General features: G+C 41.4%; 1 protein-coding gene across 6 annotated transcripts in view; it reads right to left on the minus strand.

Annotated features, from left to right (window-relative positions):
• HACD4 (3-hydroxyacyl-CoA dehydratase 4) overlaps positions 1 to 14,731 on the minus strand; it is a 37,696-nt gene extending 22,965 nt beyond the window's left edge. For 3 of the 6 annotated variants that reach the window (XM_033511377.1, XM_015653071.3, XM_015653067.2), the window contains exons 1-7: positions 14,633 to 14,731; positions 14,378 to 14,497; positions 10,421 to 10,524; positions 9,408 to 9,535; positions 3,310 to 3,422; positions 857 to 963; positions 30 to 161 (exon numbers count right to left, since the gene is read on the minus strand). In XM_033511377.1, the coding sequence (XP_033367268.1) occupies positions 30 to 161; positions 857 to 963; positions 3,310 to 3,422; positions 9,408 to 9,535; positions 10,421 to 10,517 (577 nt within the window). In that variant the 5' untranslated portion in view covers positions 10,518 to 10,524; positions 14,378 to 14,497; positions 14,633 to 14,731. The remainder of the gene's footprint in view (positions 1 to 29; positions 162 to 856; positions 964 to 3,309; positions 3,423 to 9,407; positions 9,536 to 10,420; positions 10,525 to 14,377; positions 14,498 to 14,632) is intronic. The other 3 variants (XM_015653069.2, XM_015653070.3, XM_015653068.3) reach the window with 3 other exon arrangements.
• Positions 14,732 to 21,211: the final 6,480 nt, after the last annotated feature.

Here is a 21,211-nt window from a genome sequence, read left to right on the forward strand (position 1 = left end):
CCCAGCTTTCTGGAAGACGAGATACTTACCTGCAAAGAGCACTAGCAGGTACATTTTCAGAACATAGGGGAAGTAGATTGAGAAGGTGAATGGAAATGGTAGCTTGATCGAGTATGTACCAAAGGATTCAAAATAAGGCAGTGATACACAAATTGCAAATCCTGTAAAAACACGGTAAATCCTTAGTCTAAAGGAAGTAGAAGATCATTAAAAAGCATAATGAACAACTCAATTACTGTTAGTATTTTATATACCTGTACATACATATGCATTCATATAAATATGCATGTTTTCTCCTTGAGTTCAGTATTACAGGTTTGGGGTGCTAATTGCTCTAAATACTAGAATTAGTAAGTATATTCTATTTGCTAACAAGTTCTGTCAGAAACAAGTGCATTCAGTGTGTTCTCAGTGGGCAGAGTTCTTGATGTAGGTAAGATAACTTGCTAAGTATGGTCTGAGCCAGTATGGTCAGCCTCAGCTGGGGAGAGGCTTTGGAACTTACTGTCTAGTGTACTCAGTGTGGAAGGGAGGAATCCATATGTCTTTTATGAGGATTGCTTTCTGCTTTACAAAAAAGAACACTTTCACATATTTTAAAAAAACTTAAACAAAATCAAGAAAACAAAAAACCCATAACCTACCAGACACACAAGCCCCAAATCCCAGATAGTCCCCGTTAAAGAAAAAATAACAGAAAAGTGAGACAGAAGTGACATACATTAATATGAAGGTACAGGAACATTTATGACAGCTTTGGCAACACATGAGGAACTATTTTAAACAAAACAGCAAATGACATTTTACTGAAGAATATTGAGGAGGCAAGTAGTTGGTACCCTTCCTACTTCCTTACCTTCAGCCAGAACTGAAAGGGGATAAAAGGGGATGCACAATGAGAAGTTGAGCCATGTTAGTGGTAGGTAGTATAGGCCCATCCTTGCCAGCATGTTGTAAGTGTACCTGCAGTAAGAGGAAAGCAGATGAGCTCAGAGGAAATTATGATGTCTTTGGAATAAAGATATACTATTGGAAAATTCAGAGGAATTTCAGAAGAGCTTGGAGCTGTCTGAGTAAATTTCAGAGCCAGCAACAGTTTTTGTTCAGACTCCAATCCCTGAAAGTAGATGGTCCATTTTTTCAGAAGAGTTATCTATGGTGCTCCATTAGAGCAGGTATAAAGCCTTCCAGATAGAAAGCTCCATCAGAAACCAGCATTATTTCATACAAGTTCATCAGAAAATGGATTTCAGATGGGGGTGTTGCAACTGAGAGGGGCAGGCAGAATATCACTCTCACTTGTGACCGAGACAGTCCTGATTTGGCTACTGACCTAGCTGAATCAGTGCTGGAGAAGGTTAAACAGGAAGGCAATTGCAGGTACGTAACCTGTATTACATCTGCCCCTCTCCTGGACCTTAGTTGCTCAGCAGTGTATTGCAGCATATTCTTTTTACTGTGGCTCTTACTGTTCCTCACTGGGAGACCAGAATGCTTAGTACTTCAGTCTCCAAAGGTGAGCTAATCTTGTTTCGATTTTAAAGTGGTACAGCAGCTCTCCAAACACTGGAGAAACAGGTCTGATTGCATTTTTGGTCACCTGAATGACTTTTTGCACTGTGGGCTTGCTAGAGATGTGTAAATCTGTTACCCAAGACTTTCTGATAGATGAAACTAGTGTTAAACACACTTCCTGTATTCCCTTCTTACTGATTAATTTGATTAATTTTGCATTGTATCTGGACTGAAGGGTGTGGTAGGCTGAAAATGGACCATTGTCTCTCAAAGTTGCCCTCCGCAACCTCAGGGTAATTAAAATAATTTTTAATTATTGTTCCTTTTAAGGCTGAATCCCAACCAAATACAAAAAGGAAACAGTTACTCCCTCTCTACACAATTCCATGGGCTGTTACTGTATAAGCAGGAAGGATGCAAACTTAGTCTCCATATATCACTAGCCATGATGCGTAATAAATAGCCCTTCAGAGAAATTTAGGTCTCTAGAAGTTTATGTGGAAAAACTTGTAATACTTAAGAGTAATTGGCTAAAGGATGGGAGAGATGCCTATGCACTTTTAGATATGAATACTTCTTTGAGATACTAGGACATGGCACAGATGCTGTAAAATAAATCAGGTAAGAATTCTAAATTTTTATGAGTTGTACTATGCTTTATTTGAATTGGTCATTTGCTGCTACAGACCACAGTAGCTTTCCTGCTGTTACTGCTGTGCTGCTTAACTGTTCTTTAGCAAGGGTAGAAAATAATGCTGCATCACTGGTACTATTATGCACTGACAGGACTTCACAGCCAATATTTTATTATATTTCTGGCGTTTCTCCAGCTGCACTGAACCCTTTCATTCAGATTAGATTCTACTGTTTTAGTTTTACAAACTTCAAAAAGAAATGGGATGAAACTATAATCAATTAATACAAGTAGCAGCCTATTAAAATATATTGCAAAATACTCTGAAGCTGACTTAAATTCTTTATCAATACTCTCTGACACTTTCCTGTTTCAGTTCTCTTTTATAACATAAGTTTCCTATGCTACCTAAAACCATGTTCTTCAGTCAGTCCCCTAAGCAATATATTTAAATTAGCAGAAAGCCATTTTAGCAGAAAAAAAAGTTTTGCTGCAGTACGTAAGTTGCTGTAAGAGCTGTGTCTTCTTAAAATGCTTCTTAATTCTGTATGTACCTGCTCTAAGTCTACAAACTGAGGTGCACAGAGGCTTACATTACATATGGGAAATATCTGTTGTTCTTGTGGTGTGATATGTGCCCTGCTATACCAAAACTGTTAGTCTCCTGCAGCAGCTCTTGGCTTTTTGAAAACCACAGTCCAGTTAATCCACAAAAGTCTTTCTGCCTTTGCAAGAAGTTCTGCTGGTGCTGCCGTACTGTGCTGTAAATCTTGGCTCAAACTGAATAAAAAAGCAAAATAATAAAGCAACAGGGTGGTAATGGCAACCAGGATGGTTTCAGGAATTGCTGTTCTCCAGAAAGTAGTTGTGATTGCCTTCTAAACTGTTATTAAAAACATCAAAGCCTTTGAACTACAAATGTTAATGCAGTCTGCTAATGTATTACTCCATCTTACATCTGTAAATTACTCTGCCTCTTAACCATGTGGATTCTTTAAAAAATCACTGGGTAACTTTAAAAGTTCAAGATTTTATTTAAAAAGGGATAATAACGCTTTGCCAATTTTGAAACAGTTAAATGAGCCTGCTGCACAATGGGGGTGGAGTTCTGCTGGCAGTAATAACCCATTTTCCCCTCATGGTTTTGATGTTGTCCTTACCTGACCACATCTAATAAATTCCAAAGGAAAAATAAAACACACACGACATATTTCCCTTGAACTTCTTCCTGACTGTTGATCACGACAAATAAAACAATTATTCTCTCCGTGATCTGAAAAGAAAAGAAAACTTTGAATTCAGGTAGTGCCTTCTGTAACTGTTATTTCTGTGGCATTTTGGCAAAACAGGGGGCCACAAATGGATCCAGTTTTCTCTACACAAAATCAGCAGTGAATATTTTGTTTCATGACCTTCTTTTGTTCAAGGTCCTGCAGCAAAGAGCAGTGGCCACTGCTGGCTGTAGCATTAAAGACCTGTTGTGGTACGTGTGGAAGTTGGCTTTCCAACTGGGATGGCTTGGGTTTGTAGCCAAGCAAACCTGTCAATTAGCCCACAGAGGGCATGGAAGCAAGGACTACTCCTGCTGCACCTGACTCCACAGAGGGCTGGCAGGGATAAGCTTCCTTGTTTGTAGGCTTTGTGGGAGGCAGTAGGGTACAGAAGGCCCTTCTTGGGGGGATCATATGCCAGAAAGTACTAATCTTGCACTCTCCGATCTGTTTTTCATATCTTGGAAATCTGTGTCCCAAGGAATCTCTTTCATGTAAGATTTGCAGAAAGAAGGAGGAAAAGTAGAATTCCTTATCTTCTTTCCATCTTGGTTACGGGAAGTGGCTTTAAGCTTGTCACTTACATGAATGATTGCAATAGTATTTATGTCCTAAAATTTTTCTAGTGGTTGAACTTTATCCAACCCACAAATGAAAAGATAAAGTAGATTAAACAGGCAGTGTCTCCAGTTTAAAATAAATACTTTGGTAATACTAAAATTCAAGAAATTAAAAACAAGTGTGTCTTTTTGCAGCTTTCCTGACAACTCTTCTAACAGTATCCATGCCCTGTCCTGTAAAGTAAATGTATCAGTACCGCCAGGAATTGTCAAACTGTCCCAGAACAGTAACAATTCATTCTGATTTATACTCTATTTGAAAGTGTTGAAGTAGAAAACATGCACCTAAGCTGTTGGTATGAATTGATACAGCTTCATTGGGTTGAGTTTTTTTACCCAATGCCATGTCTTCCATAAGGTATGTTAGTTGTAGTGATTTCACAAGTTCAGATGTTAAGTCAGTTAAAAGTTACAAAATAAAAGTGGATTACCAAGGTTGTTTTTATAAGAGTTGTTATTCTTCATTGGTTTCCCTGGACTCCTGCCTTAAACAAAGTAAGAATTTTGCCTCCCAGCAAGTTTGTGCGGTAGTTTTGCTACATAATATTTACAGGTTCCTGCATGGACGATTCTGGTCACCAACTCTCTTTTTTTTTCATAAACCACATCTGTCAGATAAAGCAGCCTTCACTATTCAGCAAAATTACGTCAGAGCAGTTTTTCATACAGAAAGAGAGCATGCCTATCCCCCAGGGATCTGGTTCCTCATCTTGGAAAGCACTGGGGGGCCACAACAGCTAAAAACATTTTTCCTGTTTCTCACCCTCCTATGACCGTCATCTTGTGCTGCTGATCCCATAGGTCTGTAACTGAGGAACTGATTTTTAAAAAGGTCAGATGTTGGTAGACTTTTGTATAGATGGGTCAGGAAACAGAAAGTGAGAGCTCATATATGTCCTGTGCTTATACACTGATGCTGAGGAACATGGCAAAAACATGGGGGAACTGGAAGTATTGATGCAGACCTGAAACCAGATAGAACAGAGGTACAAGAAACACAGCAGGGCAAACATCACAAGAAGGAAATCAAAACAAAGGTAAAAGCCATGTAAGCACTGGGTGAGATTGTGTGCTGGAGAGAACAGATAAAATCTGAGTTAAAATTGTTAGGTGAAGAGTGGTAAAGAATGGCGCATTGATGGTGTGGCCGTTTTGTTACTGACCCTAAAATCAGACTTGAGATGTGGAGAGAAAGTTCTGGGAAACTGTTAATGCAAGATGTATTTCAGGGAATTGCCACAGGTAGTTGTCCTGGAGACCAAGGGCTTTATCATGATAGTGAAAAGATGGACATGTTCTTGGATGTCAGAGCTGGAAGATTTTACAAATGGTCACTCACTTTTCAAAAAGTGACTGGGTGGAAATGTGCTGAAAAACAGCATGAGATAAATGGTCAGGATCTGATCCCATTTCAGTGAGAGAAAGGACAAGCAGTAGGAAGGTAGTTACCATTTCAAACTCCAGTTTGAAACTCCAGTTTCAAATGGATATGTGCTGGCCAGTCAGACAGAATGACCACAATTCAGCCTTATAACATGGAAGCAGAAGCAGCTGTGGATTGTCTTCTCTTCCCAGGATACAAGCAGAAACATGAGGCAGTGAGAACCACCTCCCTGGGGCTCAGCAGATTTCCTCTATCAGAGGTTCATACGGGGGAAGGTGAGAGTCATGCAGCTTTACTAATTACACATGATGGAAATCAGTAATCACACTGTAATCTTAAGCACTTGCAAGAGCAGGAAATTGCATATGGCACAAACTGGTCACCTTAAAGTATTTTGTTCCTGTCAGACTGCAGTTTCATCTGGCAAGCAATGGGCTGCAGCCACCAGACACTGAAACTGGAAGGACCTGGCCTTGGTCTGGAGCACATCTGAGGGGCAGGACACAGAGCTGGCTGCTCAGGACAATTGTGATGTCCCCATGAGAACAGACAGTGGCATCCTACCTCTTTTTCTGCATAAATCAGGACGTTGCTTGCCTGCTTGCCTTTATTCTCTTTCCTTTTAAAGCACTCCAAGCTTTAGGTAACCCACACAAATCAAAGGTAAATGCAGGAGTTTAGCAAAAAGCCTGGGGACATTTTCTGCAATGAAGAGACAGGGTACTTCTTGGAGAAGAGTAGTGTATGTTAATACAGTGTTGATATATGTACACACATATGCATATACACATGGAGTCATGTACATTTATAAATATACACACATATACACACAGATAAAATGCATGTATTGCTGCTCAGCTAAGGATTGTTTCCTGTATGGATCGTCCATCCTTGCATGAATGAAGATGTGATACTCTCTGTAGTTACTCTCTTGCTTTAAAATATATAAAAAATAAAGCACAAAACTACAAGTCCTGTGTTTTCACATTCATAAAAAGGAAGTATGTGCTAACATATCACAAAGCATAAACCTAATGTTTTCAGTTTTCAGTCCTTCTTTAAAATCAAATTGGAGTTACCTTCCTTTTCTGACACTGATCTCTCATAAGATGCAGCAAGTTCTGTAGAGTGGTATAAATTTCTGCAAGGCAGACTGAGTTTTTTAATCAAGTCAGCAAAACAGAGCAAATTTGGCTAGAGAAAATAGCCCATTCACTTACATTTTTTAATAACTATGACTGTGCAATTTTGTATTGGTACCTGAAATGCTTACATAGTTCTTCAATTTAGTGTATATTAAAAAAGAACAAAAAAACAAAACAAAAACAAACCAAAAAAAAACCCAAAAGAAAGTGAGAAAAGTGTCACTGTATTTAATGTTAAAAAATAATGGTTTTATCACAAAACCATGGTACATTGCATTTGGTTTAGTAAATCCAATCTGTTTGCACAGGATGAAGAACTGCTCTTTGTTTCACAAAAACACTAGTCTTTTCTTAGACCTTTCCTCTCTCCTTGCTATGGTGCCAGTCCTGTCAGCCTTTAGTCCCTAGCCAGACTAACACATTTCATTACCTTCTGTTTTGGTGACAACAATGACATGTGACATGTTCTCTTGCCCTCCTCCAATTATTTAAGGTGTAAATGGCCTGAGAGCCATCTCTTTGAAACAGCTTTGTGACCATCCCCTGCCTCACCTTACCCCAGCACATCCGTCACGCAGGACTCATCTTTCTTTCATGGTGTGACTTGGCCTTGACCTACCTTGCTCTTCTCAGATGCCTGGTGGCCTGAGACTTTGTCCCTCAATGAGTTTTTCCAGAAGACTCCTCTGAGTTTGTTTTTTTCACTATCTGTATCATGTATCTCAAAGTGTTTTTCTGAAATGCTACTAAACCACAACAAATGCAATACTAGGCATAAATCTTTCACTCGAGTATTCATTTTCCTCTTGTATTTCCTGTAATATATATGTAAAATATATGTATTTGCTGCAGAACAACCTGCCACCACGGGGCCCTTTCACAGCTTTTTTTATTCAGTGTTCATTTATACATTTTTATATATTCATTGTTCATCCATGTGCTTCCCTGACATTGCCTGAGCCAGCTCTTCTCTAATCCTAGTGATCACCCAAGGTGAACTTCACTGTGGATGTGCATGAATATACCTGTTACAAGGTATATGTTAAGCTCAGGGTTGGAATAGGTGACTGGGAGCACAGAACCAGGCAGCCACTATCAAATTCTTGCACCTTTATCAATGCCCTGATTGTGCAGCAGTTTAGTAGGCTGCAGCAAGGCAAACATCTCTTAACTAACTGTCCTGCCCTAGTTCATTGTGGAAAACATACCTTTTTTTTTCTTCCTAAGAGGCAGTGAAGAAAGTGTGATGAGGCATGTGGGATTAGTGTCAGCACACAGCTGCTTAACCTACACTCAGCAGAAGTGGGTGACCCACAGGACAGCAGAGTCTCCACTAAAGAGCTTATACATGTTGTTTGGACAGCATGAGACTGCTGTTAACATCAAGGGAAGAGAGTTATTTGTGGTGAGAGTGCAGCTGGGGAAAGAACCAAAGATCCAAAACTGTATTTGGTGTGAGGTGAACACTGGGAGTTACAGTGCCACATGGTTCCCTGAGCCGCCTCTCCATGCTGCCCAGAAGAGCAGTGCACAAACTGCACTGCCCAAGAAAGGTCACAGTTTTCTTGCTCAGAATATACATTTCATACTAATGTCATTTGTGGCAACAGAGAACAGAGAATAGTGTTTGTGCAAGCTTCCCTGATCTCTGCCTTGTGCAAGTCTGTCTAGGGAAGAAACAGATTATGTCAAGGCTGGGGAATGTGTAAACTCTGCCAGGACAAGGCTTGCTTTAATGACTAAGAGCAGGCTGCTCTTCTTTCCATGACATGTGAGATTTGTTACAGGTCATACTAGACAGGAGTCTTCATTCTCCCCTAGATTAGCATCAAAGTATGTAAATCAAAGGATTTAGGTAGGGAAAAGCAGCTATTTGCATTTTGATGAATTTGCTACCATACTTAGGGAGCAGTGTAAAGAACAGAGATCTGTATTAGTCAATTAGTTAATTAGTTATTTAGACAGTTAATAGAGATTTGAAAAGAGGAACATCTTGATCCATGAATACATCATTTGACAAAAATGGGCTATCCAGAAAACTAAAAACATAACTAACTACTCTTGGTCTTCTACCTTCTGACTGCTGAGAGAAATATGAGTTTCACCATTATGCAGATACAGGATTAAAAAGGTTTGAAGGTAAATCCAAGTCATCATTTTGCTTTTTTCTAATGCATTAAGAAAAAATAACAAAACCTGAGATTAGCACCCAAAAGGAAAAAAAAGAATAGTGTGGCAAGGAAAACGTCAGAGTGTCACCTTACTTTCTGCAATAGTGTGTGATGTTTTGGCTGGTTTTCTGCCTGCAGCTGAACATAAAACAAACTACTAGTTTAGAAAAAGACCAGCCTGGTTAAACAGAGAACTTAGTGGATGTCAGGGTAAAAGAAGAGAGTGCATCACCTATGGAAGGAGGGGAAGATAATTTCGGGGGACTACAGGGATGCTGGGAGGTTATGTAGGGAGAAACTTAGAAGGGCCAAGCCCCCCTGCAGTTTAATTTGATCACTGCCATTGGCCACTGACCCACTTCTGCTGGTGGACACTCATCTGGAAATTTTTTGTATCTGCACTGGGGACCAAGCATGGGGTAGTCATGATTCAGTTTCACTCAAAAAGAAGTAAGTTGACAGGACAGTTCTTTCTCAACCAGCCCAGTTCTGAGGAAGCGATTTGCAATTAGCAAACTGTCAGCAAACCAGGCTGCCTGAGGAAGGGTGCAGGTACAGTATTCATGGTAGTCCAGCCTGGGCTTGTCCCCAGGGGCAGCCATGGTTGATGTGTGTTGGTCACAAGAGGAGATTGGTCACGAGAGGAGAGTCTTGAGAACAAACTTACCTGCAAAAACCTGGGGAGGAGGCGGCTTTTGTCAATGCCGATGAGGATGTGTAGCATCTCCAGTACAGATAACAACTGGCAAAGGCGCATTACAAGTCCTATGGAGTGAAACGTGTCAGCCAGTGAATCTACAGACAAAATTTAGAAGATTAGAGGATGGTTATACAGTAAAAGTCTGGAGCAACTACTGGGTTTGCTTTTACCCTATTATCACTGGAGATGACAAGAAATAAAGTTTATGCAGTACCAAACTTCTGGGTAGCAGAAGAAAAGCTTCAGGGGATGAAGGAGGCAATCTTCTCTGTGTGTGTGGCTCTGATACAGAGGCACAAAGCTGAGAAAATAATTAAATTCCCTATACCTAATGCATGAGCAAATACTGTGCAGGATGTGTTGGTTTAGAGATAACTGCTTTAGGGTATTTCTAAATAGGAGAAAATGTTGAGGAAATGCATGAGGAATTTCTAAACACTAGGAGATGTTGAGTTCCTGCCTGTATCTGCACTGCTGAAAACAAGTAGTCCAGGAAGTAGGCATTTTATATGCCTACAACTGTCCACCATTATAAGACATTTTAAATTTCCAGTCACTAGTTTTCTGGTTTTGTGTCTTAACCCCAGGCAACATAGAGAGAAATATATTGTAATGTTTTTGGAGATAGTCATGTACAATAACCACAGAGATATTCTCCCCTAGTGGCTTCAGTAAGATTAATATTTGCCATAATGACTGGACCTAGTCACATTTAGGTTTATGTCTAATTCAGATGCTACTAGCATGCTACTGAATATGAAAGTTCATTAACAAAACAAGAGCTTCATTCTCAGTGTGGCACGGGTAGAAGACAAGCACAAGTAATTTGTTCTGCCTTTTTAATAGAGTGTCTTTCTGGTTGAATTATAGTCCCTGGTACTGGACATACACATGTTCAGAATCTTATCTCTAATTTGATATTTCTTTGTGTCTGTCACTGCCACTTAAAATGTTCAAGGGAAATAGAGAAGGAGCCTTACCTTTTCCAAATGTCATGAACCTGATGATCATATTTGTAAATATCCAAGAATGTCCACAGAATTGCATTAAGTCATATACAAACAGGTACATGTTCATGGTAAAGCTGCAGAGAGTGAAAATAATAAATCATAAAGTCATAAAATATATGACTTACATTGTAAGAAACATTGTAAGAAACACTGGAAGAAATTGCACCCTCTTTGGACATGTTAATAAATCAAAGGAAAAGAGCTGAAATTGAGAGCCGCCCTACCAAGAAAGGCTTGGGGGTGCTGGTGGATGGGAGGCTGGTCATGACCCAGCCATGGGCACTCCCAGCCCAGAGAGCCAAACGTGTCCTGGGCTGCATCCAGAGCAGTGTGGGCAGCAGGGGAGGGAGGGGATTCTGCCCCTCTGCTCTGCTCTGCTGAGACCCCTCCTGGAACCCTGCATCAGCTCTGGGGTGCCAGCACAGGAAGGACATCAGTCTCTTGGTGTGAGTCCAAAGGAGGGTCAACAAGATGATCAGAGGGATGGAGCACTTCTCCAGTGAGGAAAGGCTGAAACAATTGGGATTGTTCAGGCTGAAGAAGAGGTTTCAGGATTATCTAATTGTAGTGTTCCAGCACCTGGAGCAAACTTTAAAAAGAACTTTTTACAAGAGCATGTAGTGACAGGACAAGGGAGAATGGCGTTAGACTGAAAGAGGGCAGGGCAAGATTAGATATTAAGGAAAGAGTCTTTACTGTGAAGGTGGTGGAGCACTGGCACAGGTTCCCCAGAGAAGCTGTGGATGCCCCATTCCTGGCAGTGTTCAAGGCTGCAAGAAGGATGGCATTCTGAGCAACCTGGCCGAGTGGAAGGTGTCCCTGCCCATGAGAGGGGTGTTGGAACTAGATGAAGCTGAGTGGAACTTAACAATTCTTAATGTCCCTTCCAACCCAAAGCACTGTTTGAGTCTGTGAAATATAAACAGATCAGTGAAAACTCTGTGTGTCTCTCAGAGGTCCCAGAACACAACTGTGTCTAATGGATGAAAGGCTCCCTTTGTTGCTATACTTAGGATATGCCCGGAAAAATTTTCAGAGTTCCCACCAATCATTAGGGTGGTCTGGTGGCCACAAAGTGAAATTTGTGCCTCTAGAGGAAGAAGTATCTAAACAAAGGCACTCCATTAACTTCTGGATTCAAGTTGCATTTAATTAACAAAATCTTCTCCTAACTTTTGTAGCTATTCTAACCTAGTTTTCGTGGACAATCTGACTTTTTGCAAAACTTCATGAACTCTGGATACACCTAATTTCCCATAAATGTATTTTCTTCTGGTCTATTCTGAAAAGAGAGACTTACCTGTCCTCCAGCTGTAAGATTACTTTTTAGGAAATGAACTTGTTAATTTTGTACTAGAATTTATCTCCCATGTTGGACCTATTAATTTCCTGCCCTAATAAGTAGTATTTGCTTCAAGTTGTGCCTTGATCCTGTGTGTTCTTGTGACATGTCTTTGCCAAAAAACTTCACTTCATCATCTGTATCTGTGCATTAACAAATGGAATAAATTTCTCTGTTCAAAACTATATAAATTTGATAAATGCCTATGCTTCATTCCTAGCATTGGATCATAAGTAACAATACAGAGTTATTTAAATTGATCTAGTTAAACTGATCTCCTAAATCTTTATTGTAAGTAAATCCCACGGAAGTCATACAAAGTGCTTGTCTTCCTCACTTCCAGTTATGTAGGATGACAGCTATTCACCTCATCTCTTCTACAAGCACAAAAAAATTGTGTGAATAAAATATTTCCCAAAAGACATCATTTTCCTTTGATACTGTGAAAATAAGCCATATAAGGACCCAAACAAAGGAATCTATTCCATATATACCTTCCTTTTGGGAAAAGTAAGATACAACTGAATTGAAGTAAAGTCCGGTGAGATCAATTACAGTTTAACACAAATTCTATCTTTTTTGTTACTGAATGACACTTTGTTCCATCTTGTGGTAAGAAAAAGGTGGGAAACTATATATTATAAAAAGACAAAAAATTAAGAGCTATGTTCTGTGTTAAGAAACAGCCTTATTACTGGATGGATAGGAATTACTGTATGGAAGTTAGAGGAGCAGATATGAAAATCTTGAGGCTTTCCTGTCAGCAGCTCCACCACTCTCTTTGGTCTGATACAGCTGTGTGGGCTTCGCACTGGATGCAAGCTGAGCATATGGTTTCTCTCTTCTGAAGTTTAGTTTGCTACATCATTCTGTCATCCTCAGAGCCTGTCTTTCAGTAATTTGGTTGTATTTTCCAAAGTCTTCCTGCATTGGCTGGCTAGAAAACTGTTGTTTTTGCAGTTCTTAAGGTACTTAATCTTGACTAAACAGGGAGTACTATTTGTAAACTCAGCCTCACATTAGTGTTTTGGCAGTGTGGCAGCTGTTGCACATTAGAACACATCATCTTTAAAATATACCAGTGACTGCTGAAATGTGTACAGACTGTTGACATTAATGGAGGGCCCCAAGGGGTGTAGAGATGTGGTGCTGGGCAGTGTGCTGGTGTTACATGGCGGACAGATCATGGCCCCAGAGCTGTCAGCAGCACAGTTCCCTCCCTTGCTGAAATTCTGCACTGTGAGGAAACAGCCCTGATCTGAGAATGCATCACAGTTTTTCAGCTTACTTTGTTAAACCCCACACAAAAAGTACTTAAGACAAAACAAAAGCTTTCCGCAGAAGTGAAGAAATCTGAAGAGACTGAAAGGTGATTTCAGTGTGATAAAAGGAAGCTGAAATGCAACTTTTCACCAAGGACCTTCTCAGCCAAAGGCTGACCTATTAACCTATAGAAACAGAAGCGGGCTGAAGATAACCTGTTTCCCTGTCGCAACAGCTCTGTGTTACAACACAAAATTCAGGCACAGGCTTCTATGTGAAATGTGAAGGGCAAAAGAGATGGTCTTTATTTAGACCCCTTGCTCCCATCGGTTCACCGCAGGGATGATTCCACATTTCACTCCCAGAACCTGCTTCTGCAGCATTGCTGCAGACAAAACACAGACCATCCATCAGGTAGTGGTTCAGGCCCTGAGCCTGCCTCAGACTTGGTGGGTTATCTTCTAAACCTCACTTTGCTACCCTGGTGCCTGACCTGCTGCCACATCTCTCCCTTGTATTGTGATTTGCTTTGAGACATTCAGGTTTCTTTTATTTGAAGGCATTGTGGGGAGAGGGTGGTCATAGCACTCTACATTGATGACAGGAGAAAGAAACAAACACAGATCTTGCAGGAGATAGACCCAGAAGGCTGCACTTGCTGTCTGCTGTTTCAATTGCTGGTTTCACCTCACTTACTGTGGCTGATTTTATGCCAAATACTTTGAAATGCTAGGGATGCACTTATCATATGTAGTATCAGCCTTGCTTAGCAGAAAACTTATCTGCTTTCTCTGTGGGCTCAAAACCCAGAAAACTAGATGAAATGTAAGAAATGTCAGCACACACAGCAAAGATTTTATCATTTTAGTTGCAAAGCCTGTTGTATTTCCTTGGGCAGAAGTTTCACAAAGTGTAGCTGTTGCATTTTATTATTTTTATCACAAAGGTCTTCAGTGTGTCTCTGTGGTAACTATCATACACGGCAAGTATGGTCTGAAGGGTGGTCAGGACCCTGCTCCCCCATGAGCTAAGGTGACAGCACAGCAGAGGCACCCAGATCAGGTCAGCCCTTGCCCCATCTGTGTGTCCCTTGCAGGGTCCCAGGAGGAAGGCTACACCTCTGTTGTTCTCAGAGTTGTCTCACAAGGAGGGTCCCACCCCGGCCTGCATGCACAGAGGACTTCCCTGCCCCTCAGGACTCCTGTGCCCGGCTCTCTTCCCGTGTGCCCGTGCTGGCTGACCACGCAAGAGGAACCAGCCCTCGTGCTGAAACTACAGAGCAATGTTCCCTTTTTTTTTTTTTTTTTTTTTTTTTTTTTTACCTCAGAAGGCAAGATCTACTAGAAAATTCCCTCTGCGTACATGGTTTCCTTCTAAGTCACATTAAGTCATGTTGTTCTGAACTTCATCTTCCCCTTCCCACCTGCGACAAGCTGCAATCCCTGTAGTTCAGGAAGAAAAGAGCTTCTGAGTACAGCTGCTGTACTTTTCTCCCACAGTCACATCCCACCCACTGTTTATCCCCTTTCGTTTTTGCATTTGAGCAGTCTGTGTCACCTGCACTCAAGAAGTATTACCTGTTGCAAGGGTCGGATTGCTGCTGCTGCTGCTCCTGAGCTTTCTCCTTTTTCCTCTCTGCAGCTGCAACAGCTGTTTGTTAGGAGATCACCCCTCCTCTTTCCTCTTACCCCACCCCACCACGTCACCCTATGTAGCGCTAAGCAGGAACAGCACTGCACTTCCCGAGAAAGAAGTTTTTAAACACAAATATCTCCACTGCATTTGCCCTGACCCTCAGCCCAGCCTAGCGCAACCTAACCTAACCTAACCTAACCTAACCTAAATTGGTTTATTGTAGTTGTACAAGTAAGACAGTCTGTAAATCTCTCTAATTTATTCCTCAACCCAGAGCAATGTTTTGAAAGCTTACTGGAGGGAAGAAATGCAAAATTATAATGCTTCTTTTATGCTTAAATCATCAGCACTACAGCAATGCTATCAACTCCATCAAATGATAAGAATGGATGAGAGCACAGTAAAAAATGAGAACTTTAAATTATTTCAGATAGAGGAAAGAATTTTCTAGTTACTATATAGAAATGTGTGGGTTTTCATGCCCCTGTGAAATATAGACACTACTTGCAGAGTGAAAATATGTGTTCATCCTAGTTTACTTCTGCTCAAGGTGTCTGGGATTTCTCAGCATAAATCAGATGAAAAATACCCTAGGTTGTTTATAAACTCTCTTCTGCCAATAAGTAAGTTTTGCCACAGGCATTTGTGTTGAAATCACACCCCCTCCTGCAGTGAGATTTGAAATTTGACAGTGTAAGTGAAGTGCACACTGAGGATGTAATAAGCATAGGATGTTATGTGTAGGTACAAAATGCTGGATTTTAAAATGTCCCTTACTGGATCTCATCCCTATTGCAAGTGGCACTGAGCTCCTGTCAGAACATGTCTGTGGTGTCCTAGAAAGGTGCAAAATGCCTCCCTGGGTAGTGGATGATTTCCTAATCAGGCAGGCACAGTGGGACATTGTTTTTTCCATGGTTATGTGTCCCACCTGAGACCTGAGCACAAAGGTCACACAGTTAAAACTGGCTTTCCTGCCATATTTCCTGCAGCTTATTTCCACTGCTCCAGAATCATAATTTTCTAGGCTAAAGAACTCTTTTCCTTCTCAGGAGGAAATAATAAGAGGGTTAAGCAATTAAACATACCACTGCTGAAAGCTTATAAACAGCCTCCATACTGCCTGCCTCTGGTAGGACAGCTGGAGTGACCAATGCTGCCAGGAGTGGAGCTCTTCGCTGTAACCGCTGTAAGATCCAGGAGCTGACAGAGCAGCTCTTTTCAAATACTTAAAAGCAACAAAAACTCACATATTTTTGTGATGTGCAAAATATTTGTTGGCTTATTGAAGTGACAAGTTGGGGGGGGGTTGGGGGTGGGCTGACGCTGGCCCCATGCCAGGCACCTACCCATGAGCTGCTTACACATTCCCCTCTGCAGCTGGAGAGAGAAAAGAAAATTTAGCAAAGATTTCAAGGGTTGAGATAAGGATTGGGAGAGATCCCTCAGCAAATGCCATCATGGGCGAAACAGGCACAACTTAGAGATATGAAGTGAACTTACTAGTAACAAATCAGAGCAGGATAAAGAGAAGTAAAACAAACCCTTGAAAAAACACCTTCCCACCACCCCTCCCTCCTTGCCTGCTCTACCTCCTACCCCAGTGGCACAAGGAGACAGGGAATGGGGATTGTGGTCAGTTCATCACCCGAGGCTTCTCCCACTGCTCGGGGAGAGAAGTCGCTCCCCTGCTGCACAGTGGGGTCCCCCCCACAGGAGACAGTTCTCCATGGACTTCTCCAACATGGCTCTATCTGATCAGCAAACAGCTCCCTGCAAACTGCTGCAATGCGAGTCCATCCCACAGGCAGCAGTCCTCCCGAAACTGCTTCAGCCTGGGTCACTCTTCCATGGGGTGCAGTCCTCCAAGGACAGGATGCTCCAGCCTGGCAGCAGGGGCCCTCTCTCCACAGGCCTCCCACAGTGTCACAGCCTCCTTCAAGGTATCTGCCTGCTCCAGTGCAGGCCTCCTTTATGGGCTGTGAGTGGATCTCTGCATCCTTGCAGATTGTAAGTCTCTGTGGGCTGCAGGAGCACAGCTGCTTCAGCGTGGACTGCACCACGGGCTGCAGGGGAATCTCAGCTCTGGTGCCTGGGGCACCTCCTGTCCCTCCTTCTGCACTGACCTTGGTGTCTGCAGAATTGTTCTTCTCACATGTTTTCACTCCACACTTCACTGGCCACAGTTACAACTACACAATTTTTTGTTTTGATTTCTTCTTAAATCTATTATCACAGAGGCATTATCACCAGCTCTAATTAGCCCAGCCAGTCAGTGGCGCATCCATCTTTGGAGCCACCAGAGGTTGGCTCTGCTGGACACGGGTAAAGCTTCAGGCAGCTTCTCACAGAGCCCACCCCTTCTGCTACCAAAGCCCCAGGCCATGCAAACCCAATACACAAGGGCACCAGCAAGGGCTTGCAAGCTGGATTCCAGGCCACAGTGGTGGCCACCCCTGGTACAGCCTGGTAGGAGGCAGGGGCAGCCAGGGCAGCTCCATCTGACTGGTGCTGGGGAGGTGCTGTCCACCACGGAAGCATTTTGAGGGCTTTCTTTTGGCAGCAGAGTGGCTCTATAGGGTTGATGCTCATTCGCTGCTGAAAAAAAATCTCCTGGGATGATGGCATATAAAAAGGAGTGATGCTGTCCTCCAAAAGGAATGATGTTGGTGTCTACTCATGATGAGCGATGAGGCATGGCAAGGGGCAATGAACAGAAAATCCACTGCAAAGGTATACTTCTGACCTGAACTGTAATGCTCATTAATCCACACATTGGAGTGGCAATGCACTGCAGGGATGGAGCCAAGACACAGGGCTTATAAATCAATTATTACATGGATATTAAACTTCTGCTTTGGGAGATGTAGAATACAATTCAGACAGTGGCTTGTAGCTTCTCTGGCCAGCAAACCAGACCTAACGCTAGGCCTTAGTACAAAATACCCTTCTCTAAATTCAAGAGTTTTTTCTGCATACAACTTTCATTTCAAAACACATGGGAGGTCTCTTTAGCTGTGTGATTTGTGGTGGTGTTTTTGTAATGTGGTGAATGTTAGAGAGTAACAGGTAGCAGCTTTTATTAGACTAGACAGGAGTAGGGACACTTCTAGACACATACGGTTTGAGAAAAGCTTTCATGCTTAAAATATTTAACACTTTGGTATGCTGCAAAGATATTAAGAGGAGAGGAAATACTAAATGACACTGTTGAAACATATGAACAACTGGACACAGGAACAAGAGAGCAGGTCATGGGGGAAAAAATCTACCTTTTTATTTGTAGAAAATGAACTTTCTTCTTCACTCCAGCTACTCTCTTGCAGACTGACTTCTGTATAGAAACTACTTACCCAGCATCAAAAAACTATTTGTGTATTGCTGCTGCCGTCTCTTAAAACAAGCTTTATGACTTTTCTGCTTATGATGTTAAGACCAAGACTCCCCAGTTTTTCAAAACATAAACGGATTTTAGCAGCATTTGGTTTCCCTGCATCATGAGGTAGGGAAAACACATTCTATCTGGGCTTGGTGCTTGAGTCAGGAATCTTTTTAAGGGGGTGCTTTATGTAGAAAGTTAATGGCAATTCTGAAAGGCTTCATGTGATGTGGAAAGAATTTCATTCTCTTCAAACAGGAAGCATCACCAGGCTAAAACATCCTTTTATGCACAGCTTTTGTTTCCAAATCCTTGCTGTAAAACCAATATGCAGATGTGTTTTTAAGAAAAGAAACCAGGTGTCTAAAAATTATTTTTCAATTTTCCTGTTAACTTTATGTCTCATTTCCTCCATTATTAGCTTTTTTGGCTATGTGAATTCAAGCCTGTGTTGGCTAGTGGATTATGGTATTTTAAGCACTGGTAAATCACATCTCTGAAATGTATGCTTAGCTGTAAGCACACACAGTTGTGCTATTCACCTCAGTTAAAGAGTAAATCCTGGGGTGCCTGGGGGCCATGGGTCTGATGTGGTGCTGCACTGGCCACCCTTCTCTCTAGCAGATGGAGTTATTTGCACTAAACAGGGAGTACTATTGGATGATGTTTGTGTTGTGTGACCATGACTGCTAGGGACAAAAGGAAGGCTGTGTGGAGGCAACAGGGGAAGAAGTCATCTTCACTGCAAGCAACTAAACAGGAAACAGCTGTGCCATCTTCACACCTCTCACACCCAGGAGATTTTATAAATTCAGCAGAGACCTTGGCTTGCAAACAGGTCCTGCCTCACCAGAGCTGACTTGCTGGCATCATCTAACAGGGCAAGTCACACCGAAGCTCCTGGCTGCTTTAGGATGAGGAGAGCTGTACAGAGGGAGCAAGCATTGTGCCACAAGGGTCCACCAAGTAGATGCACAGCTGACAGGGGAGTTAGCTTTACAATTCCATCAGGTGAAAAATGACATTTGGAAATGCTTTTGGAGAAAAAAGATGATCCCAGCCAGCCTGTTCTGTGTATCCTTTTGCGTTTTGCTACCTTTCCTGTCTAGATCTCCCAAAATGTCACTTGGAGAAAATGTGACAGCCTTACCTTCCTTACTTGTCAGTTCCTGTGAGTCTCTGAGGAAACAGGTCATATTGGCTCTAGGTTGACCTGTGTACTTGTAGCCAGCCCCACAACTTTGTAGGAATATGCTCATTCAAGGGATTCATTATTTTCAAGCACTGATTTCAAACATTGAGGCTACAATATTACCTAATCCCCTGGCTGAGGTAAACAGAAAGCTACTATCTCCTCTGCATAGGATAAAAATGCAAACCATTGTATTTCTGTATCACACCTTAACCCTGTTTTTCATTAAAACCTTTCCACATGGAAGCAAATTATTTTTATGATGCAAAGGATGACTTTTTAGGCTATTATAATTTAGTAATCTGCATATTTAGGGACAATACAACCTGGCTTCTTAGGGTAACAATTTTTTACAATTTATTTTTTTTCCAGGGAGCAGTGTAAATAGCATCTCTCATGTTCAGTTAAAAAAACCTAGCGTGTATCCTTTATCAGGTTCTTCTTTCTCATTCCCAACCAGCCTCTTTCCAGCAGCATGGGAAATTCACAGGTTTTGCCTCAGAGGCAATGAAAAGATTAGCTAAATATCAAAGATACACCCAGTTTTGAAATGAGTCATGTTTCTACAGTATCTGTGTCTCCTAATTCACTGCCCTCAGCTTCATTTCTGGATGAGACCCACAAACCCATAAAATATGTTACTACAGTAATAAAGAGGAATTACTGCCATATGGGCTGGGAGATTTCACTTTATTTAAATGTTAGTCCTCACCAAGTCTCTCATAACGGAAGTTGTGATGACAGCTTCTGACATTTTCTAGGAATTTAATGGTTTGCAGAAATACTGAACTGTGGGGAGCTGGGAAGGAGAGAGAGATGTGCCCTTTTTATTTAAAAAACAAACAAACAAAAATAAAAGCAAACCAAGAAGAAAAAAATAGAAAACATCCAAGTGTTTAATATCTTGAACTACTTCTAATGATCAGTAATCATTTCTAGCATAAATCCTTTTAAAATACAAGTGAGTATCTCTGACAGGATTTAACACTTGTCATAAGGACAACACTGAGTTCTATGGCAGGCGGCAGGAACTTATTTTTAATTATTAAAACATTATAATCACAAGAAAAAGTCTGTTATGGCCAATGCAAGATTTTCACAAAAAGTAGAGACCAGAACAGAGTAGACTCAATCCAAAGAGACTTGAAAAGAAAGTATATTAATTGCTTAAAGAGATAGCAATTTTGAAAAATAGTTGAAGTCAAATAGGCTTTACTACTTTGTCAAAGAAAAACTTTCTGTTTTATATAAATATGTCTGTCAAAATATTTCCTTTCTGGGAACTGTAACACACAATACTCCAGTTAAATCCAGAGGAAGTTGTGCAGGTTCTGGTCTACCAAGATAAGAAATAGGGATTATACACTTAAGGAATGGTAAAGACAGTAAGAGTTACAGTGAGTAGATGTGTTGGTAGCTGGTGTGCAGGGGCCAGATAACACTATTTGAAATCTCAGTAGCTAATCTCCCGAGTGTGGATTTTGACTTTGCAAATGCACATCCATGCTTTAACAATTGTTTTTTAGAAGGGAGTGTTAATAGTGTTTACTTTTATGTATTTAAAAGCAGATGATATTATTTGCTTAGAACAGTGAATTCCTCAGTGATGAAGGTAATGTGGTTTTAAGATTCTAACTGTGAGCATTTGGGCTCAACAAGGTTAGTCTTAGAAAATTACTAACCTTGCAGCTTCTTGTGTAGAGAACTGAGGCAGGACATGAATTTCCCTGTGCTCATCTGCTCACCACTTACCACTGCTTCTTCCTCAGCGTCACTGAAATGAAACCAGAGAGCTACCAGTTCACATGAGATGGGATTTTCAATTTTGAAGTCATACAGAGAGAAAAAAAAATAATTCAGGACACAACTGATGAAGAGCCTGAATGGTGTTTGGAAGCATGGTGGGGTTGGCAGTGTGTGGCTGCAGAGGGCTGGCCCCACAGCAGCACT

Source organism: Parus major, chromosome Z (assembly GCF_001522545.3).
Source record: "Parus major isolate Abel chromosome Z, Parus_major1.1, whole genome shotgun sequence".
In the NCBI taxonomy this organism is placed as follows: domain Eukaryota; kingdom Metazoa; phylum Chordata; class Aves; order Passeriformes; family Paridae; genus Parus; species Parus major.